At 36.4% G+C, this 18,342-nt stretch overlaps 1 protein-coding gene across 2 annotated transcripts in view; it reads right to left on the bottom strand.

The window, feature by feature from the left end:
• The window catches only part of LOC310739272 (transmembrane protein 132D), a 168,975-nt gene that overhangs the window by 110,122 nt on the left and 40,511 nt on the right, over positions 1-18,342 (bottom strand). The window contains exon 2 of one of the 2 annotated variants that reach the window (XM_083565050.1): positions 8,755-9,667. In XM_083565050.1, the coding sequence (XP_083421176.1) occupies positions 8,755-9,667 (913 nt within the window). Of the gene's footprint in view, positions 1-8,754; positions 9,668-18,342 lie in introns of those variants that run through there. The other variant, XM_083565051.1, reaches the window with a different exon arrangement.

Below are 18,342 nucleotides of genomic sequence, written 5' to 3'. Positions count from 1 at the left end.
ACGGCAGCAGTGAGGGGCCTTTTTTTTTTTTTTACTGCTCTAGGACTAAGCCACAAGATTATCAATCGGACGAGTGCAGACAACAGACACACACAAGTTGCATCACAGTTGCAATGTTTTGCCAAAGCCTTCGGATGAAGTGGTGCATTCTCAAAATATAACATAGACATGTATGACGTGTAGCGGGATCTCATGAACTTTACTCGCCATCTGTGTCTTCAGGAGAATTTTACCTAATCTGTGAATTGTACAAAAATTTGCTACTGCACAAAAGAGTCACACATTCACAAGTGTATTCATCATCTTATACTACAACAGCTGATTACTATTTTTCATTTAGTCATTACATAACCAGGCATTACTACGGTAGTTCTTATTTATAAAAAAAATGTGTATAGTTACAATTTAATGTAGTGAATATCTTCAAAGCAGGTTTCAGTTTTGTTATAAATGCTACCAACTTTTGTTCGCTTTCTTGTAGTAAGACAAAAAAAAAGCAGAATAACAAGTTACTTAGAAACCACCACACGGTAGTCTCCTTTGTACATAAATACCTCCTAATAGAAAACTTCTCCATATCAACCATTGCAAATCTTCTTATTTGGAATGCCATGCATACTGGTATAGACTTAAAACCATAATATAATAATATCACTGCATTCCTTTGATTTGTGTTGCACTATTATCATAAAATATATTTTAAAATAAATACTGATGTACAGGCAGGCAAATCTTAAAAAAAACAGACTAATAATGGAAAATATATACATTATATAAACATACTAATACTGCATGGGAAAGGTAAACAGCCTTAATTCTTTTTGGTATGAATTCAACAGAATGTTGAAAAATATTCCTTTAAGATTGGAATCTTAAGATTGGAATCTATGCTGAGTAAAAAAAAAAGCATTCCCCCCATTACACCACCTCCACCAGCATGGACTGGATACTAGGCAGGTTGGGTCCATAGATTCATGCTGTTGAAGTCCAATTTAGACTTTACCATTCGTGTGTCTCAGCCAACACTGTGATTTATCAGACCAGGTTATATTTTTCCCAGACATCACCAGTTCAGTTTTGGTAAATCTGTGCCCACTGCAGCCTCTGCTTTCTGTTTTTGGCTGACAGAAGTGGAACCCGATGTGGTCTTCACCACTATTCTACCTAGTGGTTACTCTGTCAGCTTGAACAAATCTAGCCATTCTCTGTTCACGTCTCAACAACATTGCATTTCCCTCCACAGAACTGCCGCTTGGTGGATTTTTTTGCTTTTTTTTTTCGCTTTCAGCATTGTGGGCAAAAATCCCTGGAGATAAGTAGTTATAGAAACACCCAAAGCAGCCCATCTGGCACCAGCAATCATGCCACAGTAAAACTCACTGAGATTTTGCCCATTTTCCCAATTTTTTAAATGTGATGTGAAAATTACGTGAAGCTACTTGCCCGTATCTGCATGATTTGATTAATTTAATTGCTGCCCCACAATGCGAAAGTGTACAGGTGTTCCAAATTAAGTGCTCCATGAGTTTCAAGATTCTTAAGACTTTATCTGTTTCATGTTGGAAGTTTTTTAGTGCTTAAAAATATCCCCCTTTTTAATGCAGATTGACCACACAATTTCTTAAACATGGTGTTATCTGATGGTTTTGGGATTACTGGATGTAATAAAAGATTAAATTTCTTTTTTAATCCCCAAAGAACCGATGATGTTTAATTTCCTACCACGTCAAGGCTTGAACTACAACCATCCACGACTCTGCTGATGGTCACAACGAGGACACATAGCTCACGGCTGATTATCTTCTTTTTCCAGAAATATGTCCAGCATGATTAAAATGCTTTTTTATTTCATTTTTGGGGTCATGCTGATTAAAAAGCCATGGGCTTTCTTAAATTTTTAAATGTGTGATGAATATTCAAACCCAGACATGCACGAAGCCAGATTTTAATATTTTTAATATTTGACACAGAGCAAAACCTTTAACATAATATAGCATTCTAATCTAAATTGTATTTAGATTAATCTGATTTTAGCTGCTTAGGAAAATATAAGTTTCTGCTGTAATGAAAAGCTTGACTTAAATAACAAAAACGTCTCAAAATATTTATAAGAAATTAATTTGAGAGACGTTGTTTCCTTATCCTCTCTTTTGAACTTTTATTCTGGTTAAGACACTTTTATTCCCTAGCATATTAAATTGTACATGTTAACAAAAAAAATCACATTTAGCATCTTTTCATCATTGTTTATTTTTTTCAATATGGCATACTATTAAGTGCAACATGAATATTGTATGAATATGTATGGGAACCACATTAATAACAATAAAGTGGTAACTAAAAATTTTAGCATTTTCAATTTGTAATCAAGAAATTGACAAAGAGCTTTGTGTCTTCTGTTTACTGTTATTTTATTTCCCAAATAAGGGCTGGTCAATAAACTGCAATTCAATGAAGAATTGTTTTTAACTTCATATAGACCACAATCTGTAAGAAATACCATACTCTGTAAGAAAGTTTTGATAAGCTTATGGAGGAAAAAAACTATATTAGCTGATTTTTATATGTGCAGAAGTGTGTATGATTGTTCAGTGGAGATTTCAGCACAGCAGGGACTATTTATCTTCTGAAAGGGTGATAATTTTTCATGAGTCATGCGTGTTATCATTTACATTATGAATGAGGTGTAAATCCCGTTTTCAACCTGTTACTGTTCTTGAAAGCACAATGAACCTAGATTAAAGGGGTTGTGTTCCTTTATGCAAAGTTTGGTATGTATTTCTCCTCTTTAGAGATATGAACATGCATATGACTATGTGGATATTTATTATTTTTATTATAATTTTAAATTATTACTTTTAACTGTTTGCTAAAACTCTACCTCCATTATTTAGGAGGTTACTTTTATACAGTTATCCATTCAGCTCATCATGCAACAGCAGCACTATGCATAAAATCATGAAAACTTCAGTTGCTGTTCACATCAAACATTAGAATGGGGAACAAGTGTGACTTTAACGGTGACATGGTTACTGGTGCCAGATGGGCTGATCTGAGTATTTTGTAAACTGCTTTTGTCAATATATTCACATATCAGTCCCCAGAGTTTATATACAGTGAGGAAAATAAGTATTTGAACACCCTGCTATTTTGCAAGTTCTCCCACTTAGAAATCATGAGGGGTCTGAAATTGTCATCGTAGGTGCATGTCCACTGTCAGAGACATAATCTAAAAAAAAAAAATCCAGAAATCACAGTGTATGATTTTTAAACTATTTATTTTTATGATACAGCTGCAAATAAGTATTTGAACACCTGTCTATCAGCTCGAATTCTGACCCTCAAAGACCTGTTAGTCTGCCTTTAAAATGTCCACCTTCACTACATTTATTATCCTAAATTAGATGCACCTGTTTGAGGTCGTTAGCTGCATAAAGACACCTGTCCACCCCATACAATCAGTAAGAATCCAACTACTAACATGGCCAAGACCAAAGAGCTGTCCAAAGACACTAGAGACAAAATAGTACACCTCCACAAGGCTATGGGGAAATTGCCAAGCAGCTTGGTGAAAAAAGGTCCACTGTTGGAGCAATCAGAAATTAGAAAATGGAAGAAGCTAAACATGACTGTCAATCTCCCTCGGACTGGGGCTCCATGCAAAATCTCACCTCGTGGGGTCTCAATGATCCTAAGGAAGGTGATAAATCAGCCCAGAACTACACGGGAGGAGCTGGTCAATGACCTGAAAAGAGCTGGGACCACCGTTTCCAAGGTTACTGTTGGTAATACACTAAGACGTCATGGATTGAAATCATGCATGGCACGGAAGGTTCCCCTGCTTAAACCAGCACATGTCCAGGCACGTCTTAAGTTTGCCAATGACCATTTGGATGATCCAGAGGAGTCATGGGAGAAAGTCATGTGGTCAGATGAGACCAAAATAGAACTTTTGGGTCATAATTCCACTAAACATGTTTGGAGGAAGAAGAATGATGAGTACCATCCCAAGAACACCATCCCTACTGTGAAGCATGGGGGTGGTAGCATCATGCTTTGGGGGTGTTTTTCTGCACATGGGACAGGGCGACTGCACTGTATTAAGGAGAGGATGACCGGGGCCATGTATTGCGAGATTTTGGGGAACAACCTCCTTCCCTCAGTTAGAGCATTGAAGATGGGTCGAGGCTGGGTCTTCCAACATGACAATGACCCGAAGCACACAGCCAGGATAACCAAGGAGTGGCTCTGTAAGAAGCATATCAAGGTTCTGGCGTGGCCTAGCCAGTCTCCAGACCTAAACCCAATAGAGAATCTTTGGAGGGAGCTCAAACTCCGTGTTTCTCAGCGACAGGCCAGAAACCTGACTGATCTAGAGAAGATCTGTGTGGAAGAGTGGGCCAAAATCCCTCCTGCAGTGTGTGCAAACCTGGTGAAAAACTACAGGAAACGTTTGACCTCTGTAATTGCAAACAAAGGCTCCTGTACCAAATATTAACATTGACTTTCTCAGGTGTTCAAATACTTATTTGCAGCTGTATCATAAAAATAAATAGTTAAAAAATCATAAATTGTGATTTCTGGATTTTTTTTTTTAGATTATGTCTCTCACAGTGGACATGCACCTACCATGACAATTTCAGATCCCTCCATGATTTCTAAGTGGGAGAACTTGCAAAATAGTAGGGTGTTCAAATACTTATTTTCCTCACTGTAAGTGATGTGAAAAACAAAAAACACTGATTGAGTGAAAATTCCTCTTTATAAGAGAGGGCAAAGGAAAATGGCAAGATTGGTTGGAGCTGCCAGAATGATTATAGTAACTTAAATAATCACTATTATACTACTACTGTTACTAGTGCTAAGCAAAAAAAAAAGCATTACAAAAATCCAACAAACATCAAACCTTGTGTTTGTTGGGTTACAAAAGCAGAAGACCACATCCGGTTTCACTTCTGTCAGCCAAGAACAGGAATCTGAGGCTATCATGTTCACAGGCTCATCGAAACAGGGTAGCTTATGGTGAGGATCGCCTCAGATTATCAGTGCTCAGCTGATGACTAGATCTGGCTATAGGAGCAAGGCTTAGACACACACACACACACACACACACACACACACACTCACACACACACCCACACACACATTTTCTCCAAACATCTAGGCTAGAACACATGAAAAAACTTCCCTATCAGCAGCACTCAGCTTTCCAGTGGAAAAAACCCACAAGCACAGTGTCCAGCCTGAAATGAAAACAGAGTGATAGTTCCTATCTCCTGTCTTCTGTGAGGACTTCACAGAAGACATTTCATCATTGTAGCAGAAGTGCAGAGATGAGACCGAAACCTTTCTGAAGATCTAATCATCAGAAAAGGTGAATGCATGAGCTTAGCGGAAAAAAAAAAAACCTACAGAGAAGACTGGCATCAGTGCAGATTTTTTAACAAAGCTGCCAACACTTTTAACATGATTGCTTTCCCATCTTCCTCTGCATAAAATAAAAACATACTGATAAGCATATTACAAACACATTTCATGTTTGAACTCTTCCTGAGCAGATTAAACATATGGCAAAAGCAACAAAGCTAACTTTGAGCTTTGTAAATTCTGACTCTCAATCTGATACCAGATCTAAAAATTTAACATTTAACTTCAAGTAAAAGTTCAACAAAAAACTAATCATGAAAGGTACACAGATTAACAGTTAACGTATTCTGTGTTCAACAAATACTTATTGAGATTTATCAAACAAGTCATTAGATATCATGCACTTATTCTCAACAATATCACTGCTTTCATAAAACATCAGGGATAGTCCTTAGTACAGTGGGGGATCTGATCCCCTGCTGATTTTGTAAATTTACCTGTTACATTCAAACCTCTTCGCCACCAAAGGCAAGACAAAAGAGTGTTTAAAGGAAGTCAGGGACAAGATTGTAGACCTGCACAATGCTGGAATAGGCTATAAGAACATCAGCAAGAAGCTTGGTGAGAAAGAGACCAATGTTGGCACAATAATTGAAAAAGGGAAGAAATACCAGATAAGTCAATCGCCCTCGCTCTGGAGCTCAAACAAAATCTTACCTCATGGGGTAAGGATGATTTTGAGAAAGGCAAGAATTATACGGGAGGAGCTTGTTAATCTTAATTGAGCTGGGACCACAGTCACCAAGAATATCATTGGAACAACATCAAGGTTCCTCTACTCAAGAATGCACATGAACAGGCCCATCTTAAGTTTGCCAACGGACACATGAATGATTCAAAAAAGGCTGGTGAAAATGAAATGTGGTCAGATGAGACCAAAATTGAGCTCTTTGGCATCGACTTGACTCGCCGTGTTTGGAGCCAGAGAAATGATGAATATGACCTCAAGAACACCATCCCCGCTGTCAAACATGGAGGAGGAAACATTCTGCATTGGGGCTGTTACAGGAAGAATTCACCACATGAATGGGGCCATGCACGATATAATCTTGGATTAGAACCTCCTTCATTAGCCAGAACACTAAAGATGGGTCGTGGATTGGTCTTCCAGCATGACAATGACCAAAAACATATGGCCAAGGCAACAATTTGATGGTTTTGTAGCCCATTTTAGCCTTGTGCAGGTCTACAATCTTGTCCCTGACATCCTTTGACAGCTCTTTGGTCTTTCCATTTGTGGTGGAGAGGTTTGAATGGAAGAGGTTGATTCTGTGACAGGTGTATTTTATACACATAATTGTTGATAGTTGATATTAGTTGATATTAGGAGTTCTTTCTTAGAAGGACAGGACTAATTTGGGTGTGTGGGAGTCAGGATTCTTGCTGGTTGATACGGGATCAAATACTAATTTCACACGATCAAATACAAATTAATTTATAACCTTTCTTTAATTTCTTTAATCTATTTTTTTTATGGATTGTTTTTTTATATTGTGTCACTCTGTTAAAATAAACCTACCATAACAATTCTAGACTGTTCAATTCTTTGTAACGAGGTTAATTTACAAAATCAGCAGAGAATCAAATAATTATTTCCCCCACTGTATGTAGGAGTTCAACATGGTGCCTTCTGACTTCAAACTGGGGGCATGGCTTTGATGTTGTGGCCTAGAAGATGTGGTCAAGGAGTGCATCAGGACATTACAAATAAATAGGATTGGTTTTTTTTATTTTTATTTGAACTGTTTTAATGTACATTAATTTATGCAAACAAGGCTTTTGAAGTGGTTCTGAAAAATGAAAGTTTGTATTCCATTCTTTATCTGATTAATTGAATTTTTTAAAATATGCCATTTATCAGTTTGAAATTACTCCATAATCAACATTATAGGGATTCATCAATAATATCCCTATAATATAGTAGTAAAGAGTAGGAAGAAACATGTACATTTACAACTATATCTATTAATAATATAATCACATAAATTGCATATATACTATGTGGACATAATGTATAATTATATATACTGTATTAAAAAAAGTGTGACTATAAGATTCACGTTCGCTTTTTGAACATTCAATTCTACATTTAGTCCGTATTTACTGTTATAATAACCTTCACTCTTTTCTGAAGATGTTCCACTAGATTTTGGAGTATGCTTATGGATATTTGCACTCATTTAGCCACAAGGGCATTAGAAAAGTCAGTGCCTTTAAATTTGCAGTTTGTGGAAGAACTATACATAACTAGAAAAGTCAGGTGTAAAAAAAAACTCTCCATATAGTGTGTATAGTGTATATATAGTGTATATTTCTTTGGGAAAATAATGTGATTGCTCGGTATCATGCACTGTGATAGTTGCAAGGGGCTAAGCACAAAAGTAAAATAACAAATTTTGCTAAGTTTTGTATTGCTGCAGTTTTTTTGATTTCTGTTTGTTTTGTTTTAAGTGAAATACAAAAAAAAAATATATATATATATATATATATATATATATATATATATATATATATATATATATATATATATATATATATATATATATATATATACATTAACATCCTTCATACACTCCCAGATATTTAAATTGGTTTTCATTAAAGTAAAGTCACTTAAAGTTCATCATCACTCATCTGCAAAAGCAGTTAAGCTATAAGCTAATGCTTATCCTGCCTAACAAATTTTCCGAGTCGTTTGTCGATGCATATCACGAAACACAGTGCTAGTACTGATTTTATGAGGTGTAAGAAAGCACAACAACCAGATATTAATATTCATTCTTCATGCACTCATTTACATGCAGGTCGACTGTCTGCTGTCACTCTATCAAAATCTCATTTATCTTATTAGGGCTTAAAATAAAATTTAATTACTGTTAAATCACATCAGATAAAAGGGTAAACATAAGGAAAAATTAAATGCTCATAATGTCTTCTATTTCCCAAATGTAGTCCATCAGTCAAGACATGTTTAATATATGTAGTTTGCCCTATTCATTTCTGGCATAAAGAGAAACATTGAACCAATTCTATATTTGACCAGACTGTCCGGTTAAATCAGGGTTCGTGAAACATGTTTAATGAGACTGATTGAGCACATAAAAATACTGTAGTACAGCCAATCAATGTTCCAACTAAATTTACTATAGTTCCACTTTGTTAAAAAAAAAAAAATAGAACCTGGTTCATTAGCCGGCAAATGTTCATCTTTTTTAAGTGCTTAAGTTCAACTGATCAAAAATAATAACTATGGTACCCATTGAATATGTCATACTTTCTGTGGGAAATTATAAATATTAACACAAAGCAACAAAACAGGTCTCTTACCTGAGGGTGAAGATCTCCACTGATGAAAGAGCAGAAGTAGCCAGGAAGATTGACACTGTTTCCCTTTGCCTAATTGGACTGGCAGGCACCATCACTACAAAGTTCCTGTCCAGGCGTAGTTCAGACAATGGCTGAAACAGACGTACACTGCCGATTCTTCGCATGGGTGTAGGCCCTGAAAGGTACCCAGCTGGCCCCTGTGGCTCAGAACGGATGGCACCTGCCTTGCGGGAACTTTCTGGGATGCATTCACCAGTTTCAGTGGACTGTACCATGTAGTAGAGCTCTACAGGTGTACCTTCAGTTTGGGGTGCTCTTTGTCTCCCAGGCACGACGCTAGGTGGACTAAACCAACTGGGCAGAGGCTCCAGTTCCGCTACACAAAGCCCCAGTTCCCCTTTCAATCGGCATGTGCCTCGAACCTCCTGTGTCTCATGGAAAGCAAACATCCGGATACAGGGGAGATGGTCTACAGTAGTGTAGTCATCCCAATCTCGGCCTACAACATAGAACAAGACTTGGACCTTGGGCCAGCTGAGGTGGATGCGCTCACTTATGATGAATGTCTGAATCTTCCAGTTAAAAGTAAAAAGTTGAGAGGACAATGAAGATGATGAAGACAAAGAAGATGTTGCGGGGTTGTTGAAGATCCCTGGATCCAGGAGTTCCATTGGTACAGGCTGCTGCACAGAGAAGGGTCCATAACTAGCATTTACAACAGGATTTCTTCTCGCCTGCTGGATGAAAAAAAGTTCAGTGCGTGCCTGTAAACTGGAGTTCCTCATGATGTCCTGGTTGGCCTCCTTGAGAAAGAAGGCTAGCTCCGCATTCAACACCTGGTACTGCACAGGCAGGTATGTAGGCACTGCGCCAAATCTTGGCAGACCCTCCAACAACAGTCGGCCATCCATCACTGCCAAGTAGAAAAAAAACAGGGGGAGACATCACTCATCTTTTCGATTATACTCACTTCCTTTGCAATAAGACCTTTAACCCAAGAGTTGAAGTGCAGCAGCTGCTCAGAGCCTCTCACCATGCTGCAAACTGAGAGTTATTTATCTCTGACATTGTGCACTGTCTGCTGGCCCACTTTCCAAACCAGACTGACTCATTATTGAGCTGGAGCAGTGCTCCAAAGATATTTGGGCTGATTAAGGCTACTGAGAGTCCCTATTGATTTTGCGTCACTGAATCAGGGTGAAAGAGAGGTGCATGAGATTTGTGAAGGCTGGGGTCATGGCCACTGATCGTACATTTAGAGAACATCACAGATATAGGACATAGTGTCATTTGGTAGTACTACATACAGTAGATTATTTAACACTTAAGTCTCGACTGAACTGACAACAGATTGAATTCTACAAAGTTAAAAAAAAACGTATTCTCATTTAAAAAAAAACATTCTAAGTAAACCTTGACTTCTGACTAATTTTTTAACCTGGACATAATTTCTAGGCCTCTTAAGCCGTGTTCAGTGTGTTTATAAAATCCCATAATCCACTGTTTAAAGTTTGTATCCAAAAGGTTCAGGGGTGGAAAGTAACAAGCTACAAATACTCTTGTTACAATACTTGATTTTACTGTAACTTTTTATATTTGATCACCATTACAGTTACAGATCGAATTTATTAAGTTAACTTTTATTAATTTCAGATAACTAAAAACAACGGGTTTGACAAATCCACCACAGTGGTTCAAGAGTTTGTATTTAGCTTTTTAATGTGTTTTGCATTAGAATTGTGTTTTGACATTATGCTTCAGTGAATTCTAAACAGTTTGAACGAATACACTTAGAATGCACCATATTTTTTAAAGATATATCAGACCCTGCTCAGAAACATACCAAAGATTTTTTTTATATTTTATAAACACTTGGCAGTTAGCTAAAGGTTTGTACAGCCTGAACACTCAGGATCATGTCTAATGAGCATCTTTGCAAAAATACAGCTAACCATGTAGCTAGAAATGTAAAAGTAAAAATAATTCAAAATGTAATTAGGTTCAAGTACAGTACTTTACTCAAGTATTTGCACTTAGGAAGACTTTTACTTTAACTTTACTGCATTTCAAAGTCAAATATCTTACGTTTTACTAAACTACATTTTGAAAAATCAGTCATTCCTTTTTATTTATGAATGGATAAAATGTAACTGGTCAAGCATGCAGCAAGCCACCAATCAGGGTAGAGAGCATGCTTAGTTTTAAACTTGAATGGATTGCCGCTTGGCAGTGGCAGATTTAGGGCGGTATTTTGCCCTGGGGGGGCACGGGGATCTACAGAAAAAATAATAATAATAATTTTGGTCGGGTCTCGGAGTGTGCACCCAATGCCCGGAGATGTTCCCTCACTCATAGGCTCATATGCAGAAAGGAGGGTTTGGGTGACATCACTGCAGTCGTCAGGATTTCCACTGGGAGAACTTACAAAACCTGGAGTGACATCATGTCAGTAAGTAGAGCTGAATCCGAATTAAAATTATGGATGACAAAAAAGGTCTAAACCCTAAGCAACCCAATAAAGTATGTGGGGAAACGTGCAAAAGATAAATGGTGTTTGCAGCTCTATCACTCATCTGGTAATGAGGAAAGTAAAGGCAAATGCATTTAATGAAGCAGGCTAATAACTGTATATCACTTAGGTTAGGACGTGTTTCCTGCTATGCTTTTACGCATAGAGCAACAATATTTCTTTTAGTTTGCATAACATAATTTATAGTATGTAGTTTATCATAATAGTTGTACCAACATAACAATTCTAACCTAATTAGTTGGATTGTAGTTGCCCTAGCATTGACTGATTTAGTTACTTTTAACTGAGGTGATATCATAAATGCTTTCTGTTATTGTACTGAATAAGTCCTGTACTAACTTTCTTACGGCTTCTCCCATTAGGGGTCGCCACAGCGGAACATCCGCATGTTTAATTTGGCATATGTTTTTACGCTGGATGCCCTTCCTAACGCAACCCTCCCCATTTATCCGGGCTTGGGACCGGCACTAAGGCTTGTGCAACCATAATGGCTGGGGCTGGTTCCCTGACCGGGGATTGAATCCGGGCCGCAGCGTTGAGAGAGCCGCATCCTAACCACTAGACCACCAGGGAACCTGAATAAGTCCTGTACTGAGTTTAGTAAATAGAATATAAGTGCAGCTTAAAAGGCTATTTTTAAAGACATTAATATAAAGATGTATGTATCTTAAGGCTACAATTAGCTTTAATTAGCTTTAACTGATTAATCCAATTTTATTAATAGTTTAGTATGCTAAGAGTAAAATTTGAGTATTTTCACAAAAACTGAGTTGATTAAGAAAATAGTCTTGTGATAAAAAAAATCATAATAAGACATTATAGCCATAATATCTCATCGTACTTGGATAAGTAGATTCTAAGGCAAATACTTTTGTACTTTTACTTAAGTGACAGTTTAGGTTCCCTGGTGGTCTAGTGGTTAGGATGTGCCGCGGCCCGGGTTCGAGCCCCGGTTGGGGAACCAACCCCACTCACTCTCAGTGCTGGTCCCAAGCCCAGTTAAATAGGGAGGGCCGTATCAAACATGCAGATGGTCTGCTGTGGCGACCCCTAATAGGAGACGCCGAAAGAATGTTTAAAGGGAAAACTTTTACTGGAGTAATATTTTACCAACTGTATCTCTTAGTCAAGTACATGCAATGTGTACTTCGTCCACCACTTGTTAACAACAAAATTAACTGTCAATCATAGATATATTAAATTTAAGCAATCAAGAATTTTTTTTTATGAACCTAATTACTCTTACTTTTAGTATTTTTCACAACTTTACAAAAATCACAACTTTATTAATACAGTAACAGAGCTATTACTAGTTATAGTGTTTTTTACTCTTTTACCTATTTATTATATAATTAAATTCTGTATAGGATTATGAAAGTCCATAGATATACCTAGAGGAAGTAGACTATCTATAATATGCTATACTTTGTAGGAAACAGGAAGAAAGTACATTATTTTTCATCTATATAGGGTTGTATTATAGACCACAGTATCCAGGTGATAGTCCAGGTTGTAAAATTGCACAAAGCCTTGTTGAGTTAAAGGCAAGGTCTTAGATTCATTCTGAAGTGGCTATGACTAAGCTTTACACCCTCTCTAGGTTTCACAGTGACTCTCAAGGGTCCTTTTATAGAGTTTGATATTAACAACCATCTGAAATGCACTTTATTGAAAGTCGGTATATAAAGCTACTGTTTTATTGTTGCTTATTCAAGTGTGATTAAATTTTGGATTCTGATTGGTCTTTAAAGTGTTGACTGATTTTCAATGAGAGCATTTCTGACAGTAGTACAGCTACAAATCAAAGTTTTATACTAATAAACTACAAGCAATTCTATTGTAACAGCTCATTCACAGCAATGTTAGGGCTCACATGCCATATAAACATTTAAAATTGTGTGTTATTGTTCAAATGGTTTAAAAGAAACGTTTATTAAACATATATGTAAGAAGTCTTGGGCATCAGTGCTTTGCAGCAATGTCAGAGCTAAAGCTATGAGTATATGTTTTTATGATATGGGAAAAGCCTCTGGAAAAAGAATGACTGTTTATAGCTGCTATGACATAAGTGATAAAAAAGAACTAATGGCAACATTTATTTGCACATATTTGCACTGGTTCCTCCTGAAAAATTAAAAGTTTTAAACGGCCTTTTGAAGTCGGTGCTGATCATTACTTCGATTAGGAAAAACCCTGAACATACTATAACTGCGATGGGCATGTTCTCTTTCATCAGAATGGACTGCAATCCAAGAATCTAAAAGATGTTGAGCAACCACTGTACTTTTTTCAGCATGTAGGGAATAATGTTTCTTTCCAGATCGATCCTTATCAACACTTAAAACCAATCACAACAACTTTTTTTTGAGGAGTTTATAAGTATCTGTTTAATAAATACTGCAATTTTGGATGCTTGAACCACACCAGGCTCGAGATTAAAATAACTCCCACACTACAGTTAATATCTCAGTTTATTAGAATTTAACTTTCACTTTGAAAATAAAACTGGGCTAAAGTTTTATTTGTATAAAATGCAATTCTGACCAACACTAGGATTAACAGAAGTTTGAGTTGATCCAGGTTTAAGTTTAAGTGTCATGTAAAGCCTGGCCAAACTGATGCAAGTGTGTATAAAAGAACAGCGTGTTCATTTAATATTGGTGTAAAAGTACACAAAATTCACGGTTCGATACGTACCTCAGTTTTTAAGTCATGGTTCGGTTCAATTTCAGTTTTTATTTATAAAATGTCTGCTTGGTCAAATAATATAGAAGATTCTCTTTCTGGAAGATTCAAGATCTTTTTTCAACTTTTTATTTTACTGCATGTTGTATCCTGTATATAACTATGTTTGTGACAAATAAAAAATCTTGAATCTTTAATCCATAGTGCTAGTGTTAGCCGCTAGCCGCTTCCTGGTTAGTGGCTATCACTAGCGCTATTGTTTCTTTAGCATTTTCAAGCATTCGCAAAACAAATCTAGCTTTGAGTAGCCACGGTGTCACTACACTAACCCTAGTTTATTTTGCATACCCCAAGCATTTTTGTGTATGTTTTAAAGTTTACAAATAATAATAAAAAAAATGCTGAAAGTGCGAGGCGGAGACTAAACAAGCTTGCGTTTATATAACTTGCACTTTATACGTTCTTGAGGAAACTCAGATTTTAACTATCTTGTCGCACGTTGTGTACCGTTACACTCCTATCATTTAAATATCAGCAAGCGGATCCAAAACGCTATACAAAGAAAAACATGAAACTGGTATCGTTTGGGTACAAGCAAACAATGTGAACTAGACAATTTCTCAATTTTTTAAACTGAAGAATTAAAACAAGATATGAAAACTGTAGAAAAAGAATAGAAAAACAATAAACAATGGCTACAGCAGAAACCTGAACACATACGTAAATGGTCAATTGAAAACAAAGGGTTATATATACAGATATGAATTAAAGCTGAAAGTGGAAACACTTGTGAATGAACAGACACATAAAGACATCAACCAGTAATGAGAAAGGGGTGGGGCCATTGCATTAATTCAAACAAATACATACACACGTGATTACGCAAACCATGGTGGGAATGCGGAAGGTGTTGCAAGTTGGACAGCTTTTCACAAGCTGGCATGCCACCTTTGACCCAGGGGAAATCATTTCTGACCTTTTTTTTGTGAAGATTGGTGTGTATTCTTCTGTTTCTGATAATTAGATTATTAGGTTATTTGAAACTATTTTCTGCCCTATTACATTGTACAACCTTTTAGGATTTCCCTCTGTTTAATCTCATTAAGTTTATTCCAGAATTAGAAATCACGCATCTTGGTTTCTAATTAATGCAACACAAGGAATGAAAGCAATACATATCTGTAAAGATATCTGTAGAGGAGGCTGAATAAACAGTTAGCAAAGAGACGATTCCCCCGAGACATCTGATGCATCATCTATATTTTTATTGCTGTAATGTTATTGCTTTTTGTAGCAGCAGTAAAGAGATGAGACAAGATGAGATGAGAGGTGAGTCTTGTGGGGGGGTTTTGGGGAGGGGGGCAGTTAGAATCTTAACAACTTCTACTAAACTGTAATGATTTTTGGAGCTACGGGAGTTTGAATTATTTTGCAAGCACAATCTGTCACATCGATTCCACAGACACTGCACTCTGTGTGTCCTCTTTTCTTGCCAGCACGATTTCAGAGCTTTTTGGGAAAAAGAAGCTTATTGGATAGGAATCAGCAATTATTTTTATTTTGTTTTGCAATAGAAAAAACTATTCCAAGAAAATCTCATATATACTGTATACAGTGAACTGTTGTTTTTTTTTTTTTTACAGCAAATTATAACAAACTCGCATTGTGACTGATTATGTTTTTCATTTATGTAGCGTTAACAGAAATTATGTTTTTTATATTCAGGTTGTTTGATATTTGGATATCTAGATTTTTTTTGGTTTTTGCGGCATAACCTGCACATCTAGCTGCACCTAATGCTTATTTGTATTCTTATCAATTGTTTGAACTCGCAAGTACTAACAAGGTTTAAAATGTAATTATATGTTGCTACAGAAAGAGAACAGAGTTAAAGGAATCTAAGAATACCTATATATGGTTTCTACATATTTCAGTTTCTCCCTAGTGCACTTTTAGTGTGTGGATGGAAACTACAGATTTGAAGTGGAATATATTTGTTCTTTTAATCAATAATTTATTCATTTGTGTGCCTTTCATTGTTGCAGGCTTCTGTAGTGCGCCAATATCTGCACATCACACAGGAGAAAAAAAAACCCACTGAAATAAATGCTGACAACAGCAGACAAGTGCGCAGCGGGTGAAGGCGAGGGAGCTATTAACTAATTTAAGACATGGAGCGCTGCCTCAGGCCACCGTCTCCGGCCTGCAGGGAGTCTTGCTCGAGTTAAGTTTTTGATCCAACATAATTGGAGTACTATAATCTTACTGTAAGTAAGCGTGCTAGTGGATGTGGGTAAAGACCAACTGCTGAGAACATGTGTAATAATGAGGATCAGTCAGAAGGCTAGGAATGGACCAGATATGAGTCTGAGATCGATACAGTCTGGTATTAAAAACTCATTCAATATGCAAGTTTTTAATTTTAATCTGTGAAGAAAACTTTGAACATTAACACTTTGTCAGAGATGAATCCCCTCACATCAAACTCTGCATGCCAGAGCTCATGGAATGCATGCCCGCTTGCAACCGTAGTGCATGTCAATCTTTTAAATCTGTGTTTATTTAGTCATGAACGTCTTTTTTTTATTATTCATGTTATGTCCCACCCTGAGCCTGTTATTGGTTTTTTCCTCACATGCTCCTATTGTCCACAACTGTTTCAGTTTTCCGCATGAATATATAATGTTTAAGTACCCCTCATTTTCTTTTTTAATAAATGTTTTGAATTAACATTCTTAGATTTTTATTCATGTTTTTGCCTTCCGATTTGGACTTGTTTGTCTGTTATGAATAAAATACCTGCACTTGCATCCTGCTATACCTCTATTACATGACACACTAGAGATGCTAAAGATTTAAATGTTCGCAGTGTAACCTTACTATCTTAAAATAAAAAACAGTATCACAGAATTAATTACAAAGTCACAATAAAGAGTGAAAATGAAATGTCTTATTAAGTGATCTTAGCACATCCTTGTATAGATAATGAAAACCAAAAAAGGAAACAAAAAGATAAAATCCTCTAATTGTTTTTTCTTTCTGCAAGATTAGGTTTCCAGACATGTCTCTGGTGTCGGAGGACATCTGTAGTAATTAGGATTCATTCACACAGGATAAGAAATATTTATATTAATTACAGATGTGTGTTGTTGAGATTTTACCCTTTACATCCAACGCATTCGAATACAAACTGAGTGTTTTAGGCTTTATATACAGCTTATACAGTAAGTGCCTGTAAAAGAGTGCTTGGCCACACAAGTTGTGTTTCATCTCTTCTCTGACACGTTTTCTTAATTTGTCTTTGTTTCATTATTTTGCATCTGAAACTCAACCCGATATTTGACACACTTTTTTTTTTCTTCGTTTCAACAGGAGGTAATAGAAAAGAGTCAAAAATTTAGTGGAGTTTGACCCACAGGATATAATGAAGTCTTAATCAGCATGTCAATTGGAACAGGCTACATATTACTTAGACTTTGTTCTACTGCACACTTTATAGAAAGTAAAATATGGCATAATCTTTCCAGGCATGTGCACACACAGTCTGTAATAAATTACCGACATAATGCATTTGGACAGGACTAAAGAGATCCTCGTGTAATAATTACATGAATCCACTGCCTCGTATTAAACTAATCCAATCCAACTAGGACTTTTGAAAGCTATTTTTCAGAACGACTTTTCCATAAAGTGTCTTTCGTTGTCTTTATCTATCACATTTTGTCATTATATGATGAACGAGAGGGGCTGTGTGGAAAGGCAGAGTGCTCAGCCAAAAGAAGAAGAAAAACAACTGACAGAAATGCATGTCAGACAGTACTTTGATAAAGTTGAAGTAATACTCTGTGACTAAGTATTAAATGTTGGCAATATAATGATACTAATCAAGACACATTAATGAGGAAATAAGCAAAGTCCTTCATTAATATGTCTTAAAAATATACAGCTATGTATCATTTTAATACCATGCATCATCTCGTTGTCATCACACTTCCATTCATTTGTATTTAGGCCATTTGGCAGACACCCTTACCCAGAGTAACTTATCATTTATACTATTATGCACAAGTTTCCAGCAGTGGCAACACAAACTGGATTTGCAGCCTTCTAGCCAGTAGTACTACATTTTTTTTTCATCATTGACAAAATTACATTTCCTACATGACATTCACCAAAATATTTATAACTCCTAATATAAAATGTTCATAATTCATTTATGTAACCTTTTTAATTGAATGTTCAGAAATAACCAAACACAGTAAGTTATGCTGAACTAAAGGTGACATCTTTTCTTCACGACAACGGCATATCTTAATAAATAAAGATTAATATTATCTTGTAGAACCTGCCATCATTCTTCTAAAAGCGCTGAC

Source organism: Silurus aristotelis (assembly GCF_946808225.1).
Source record: "Silurus aristotelis genome assembly, chromosome: 16".
Classification (NCBI taxonomy): Eukaryota; Metazoa; Chordata; class Actinopteri; order Siluriformes; family Siluridae; genus Silurus; species Silurus aristotelis.
Note: the sequence above shows the minus strand (reverse complement) of the source record. Positions and strands in the feature narration are given on the sequence as shown.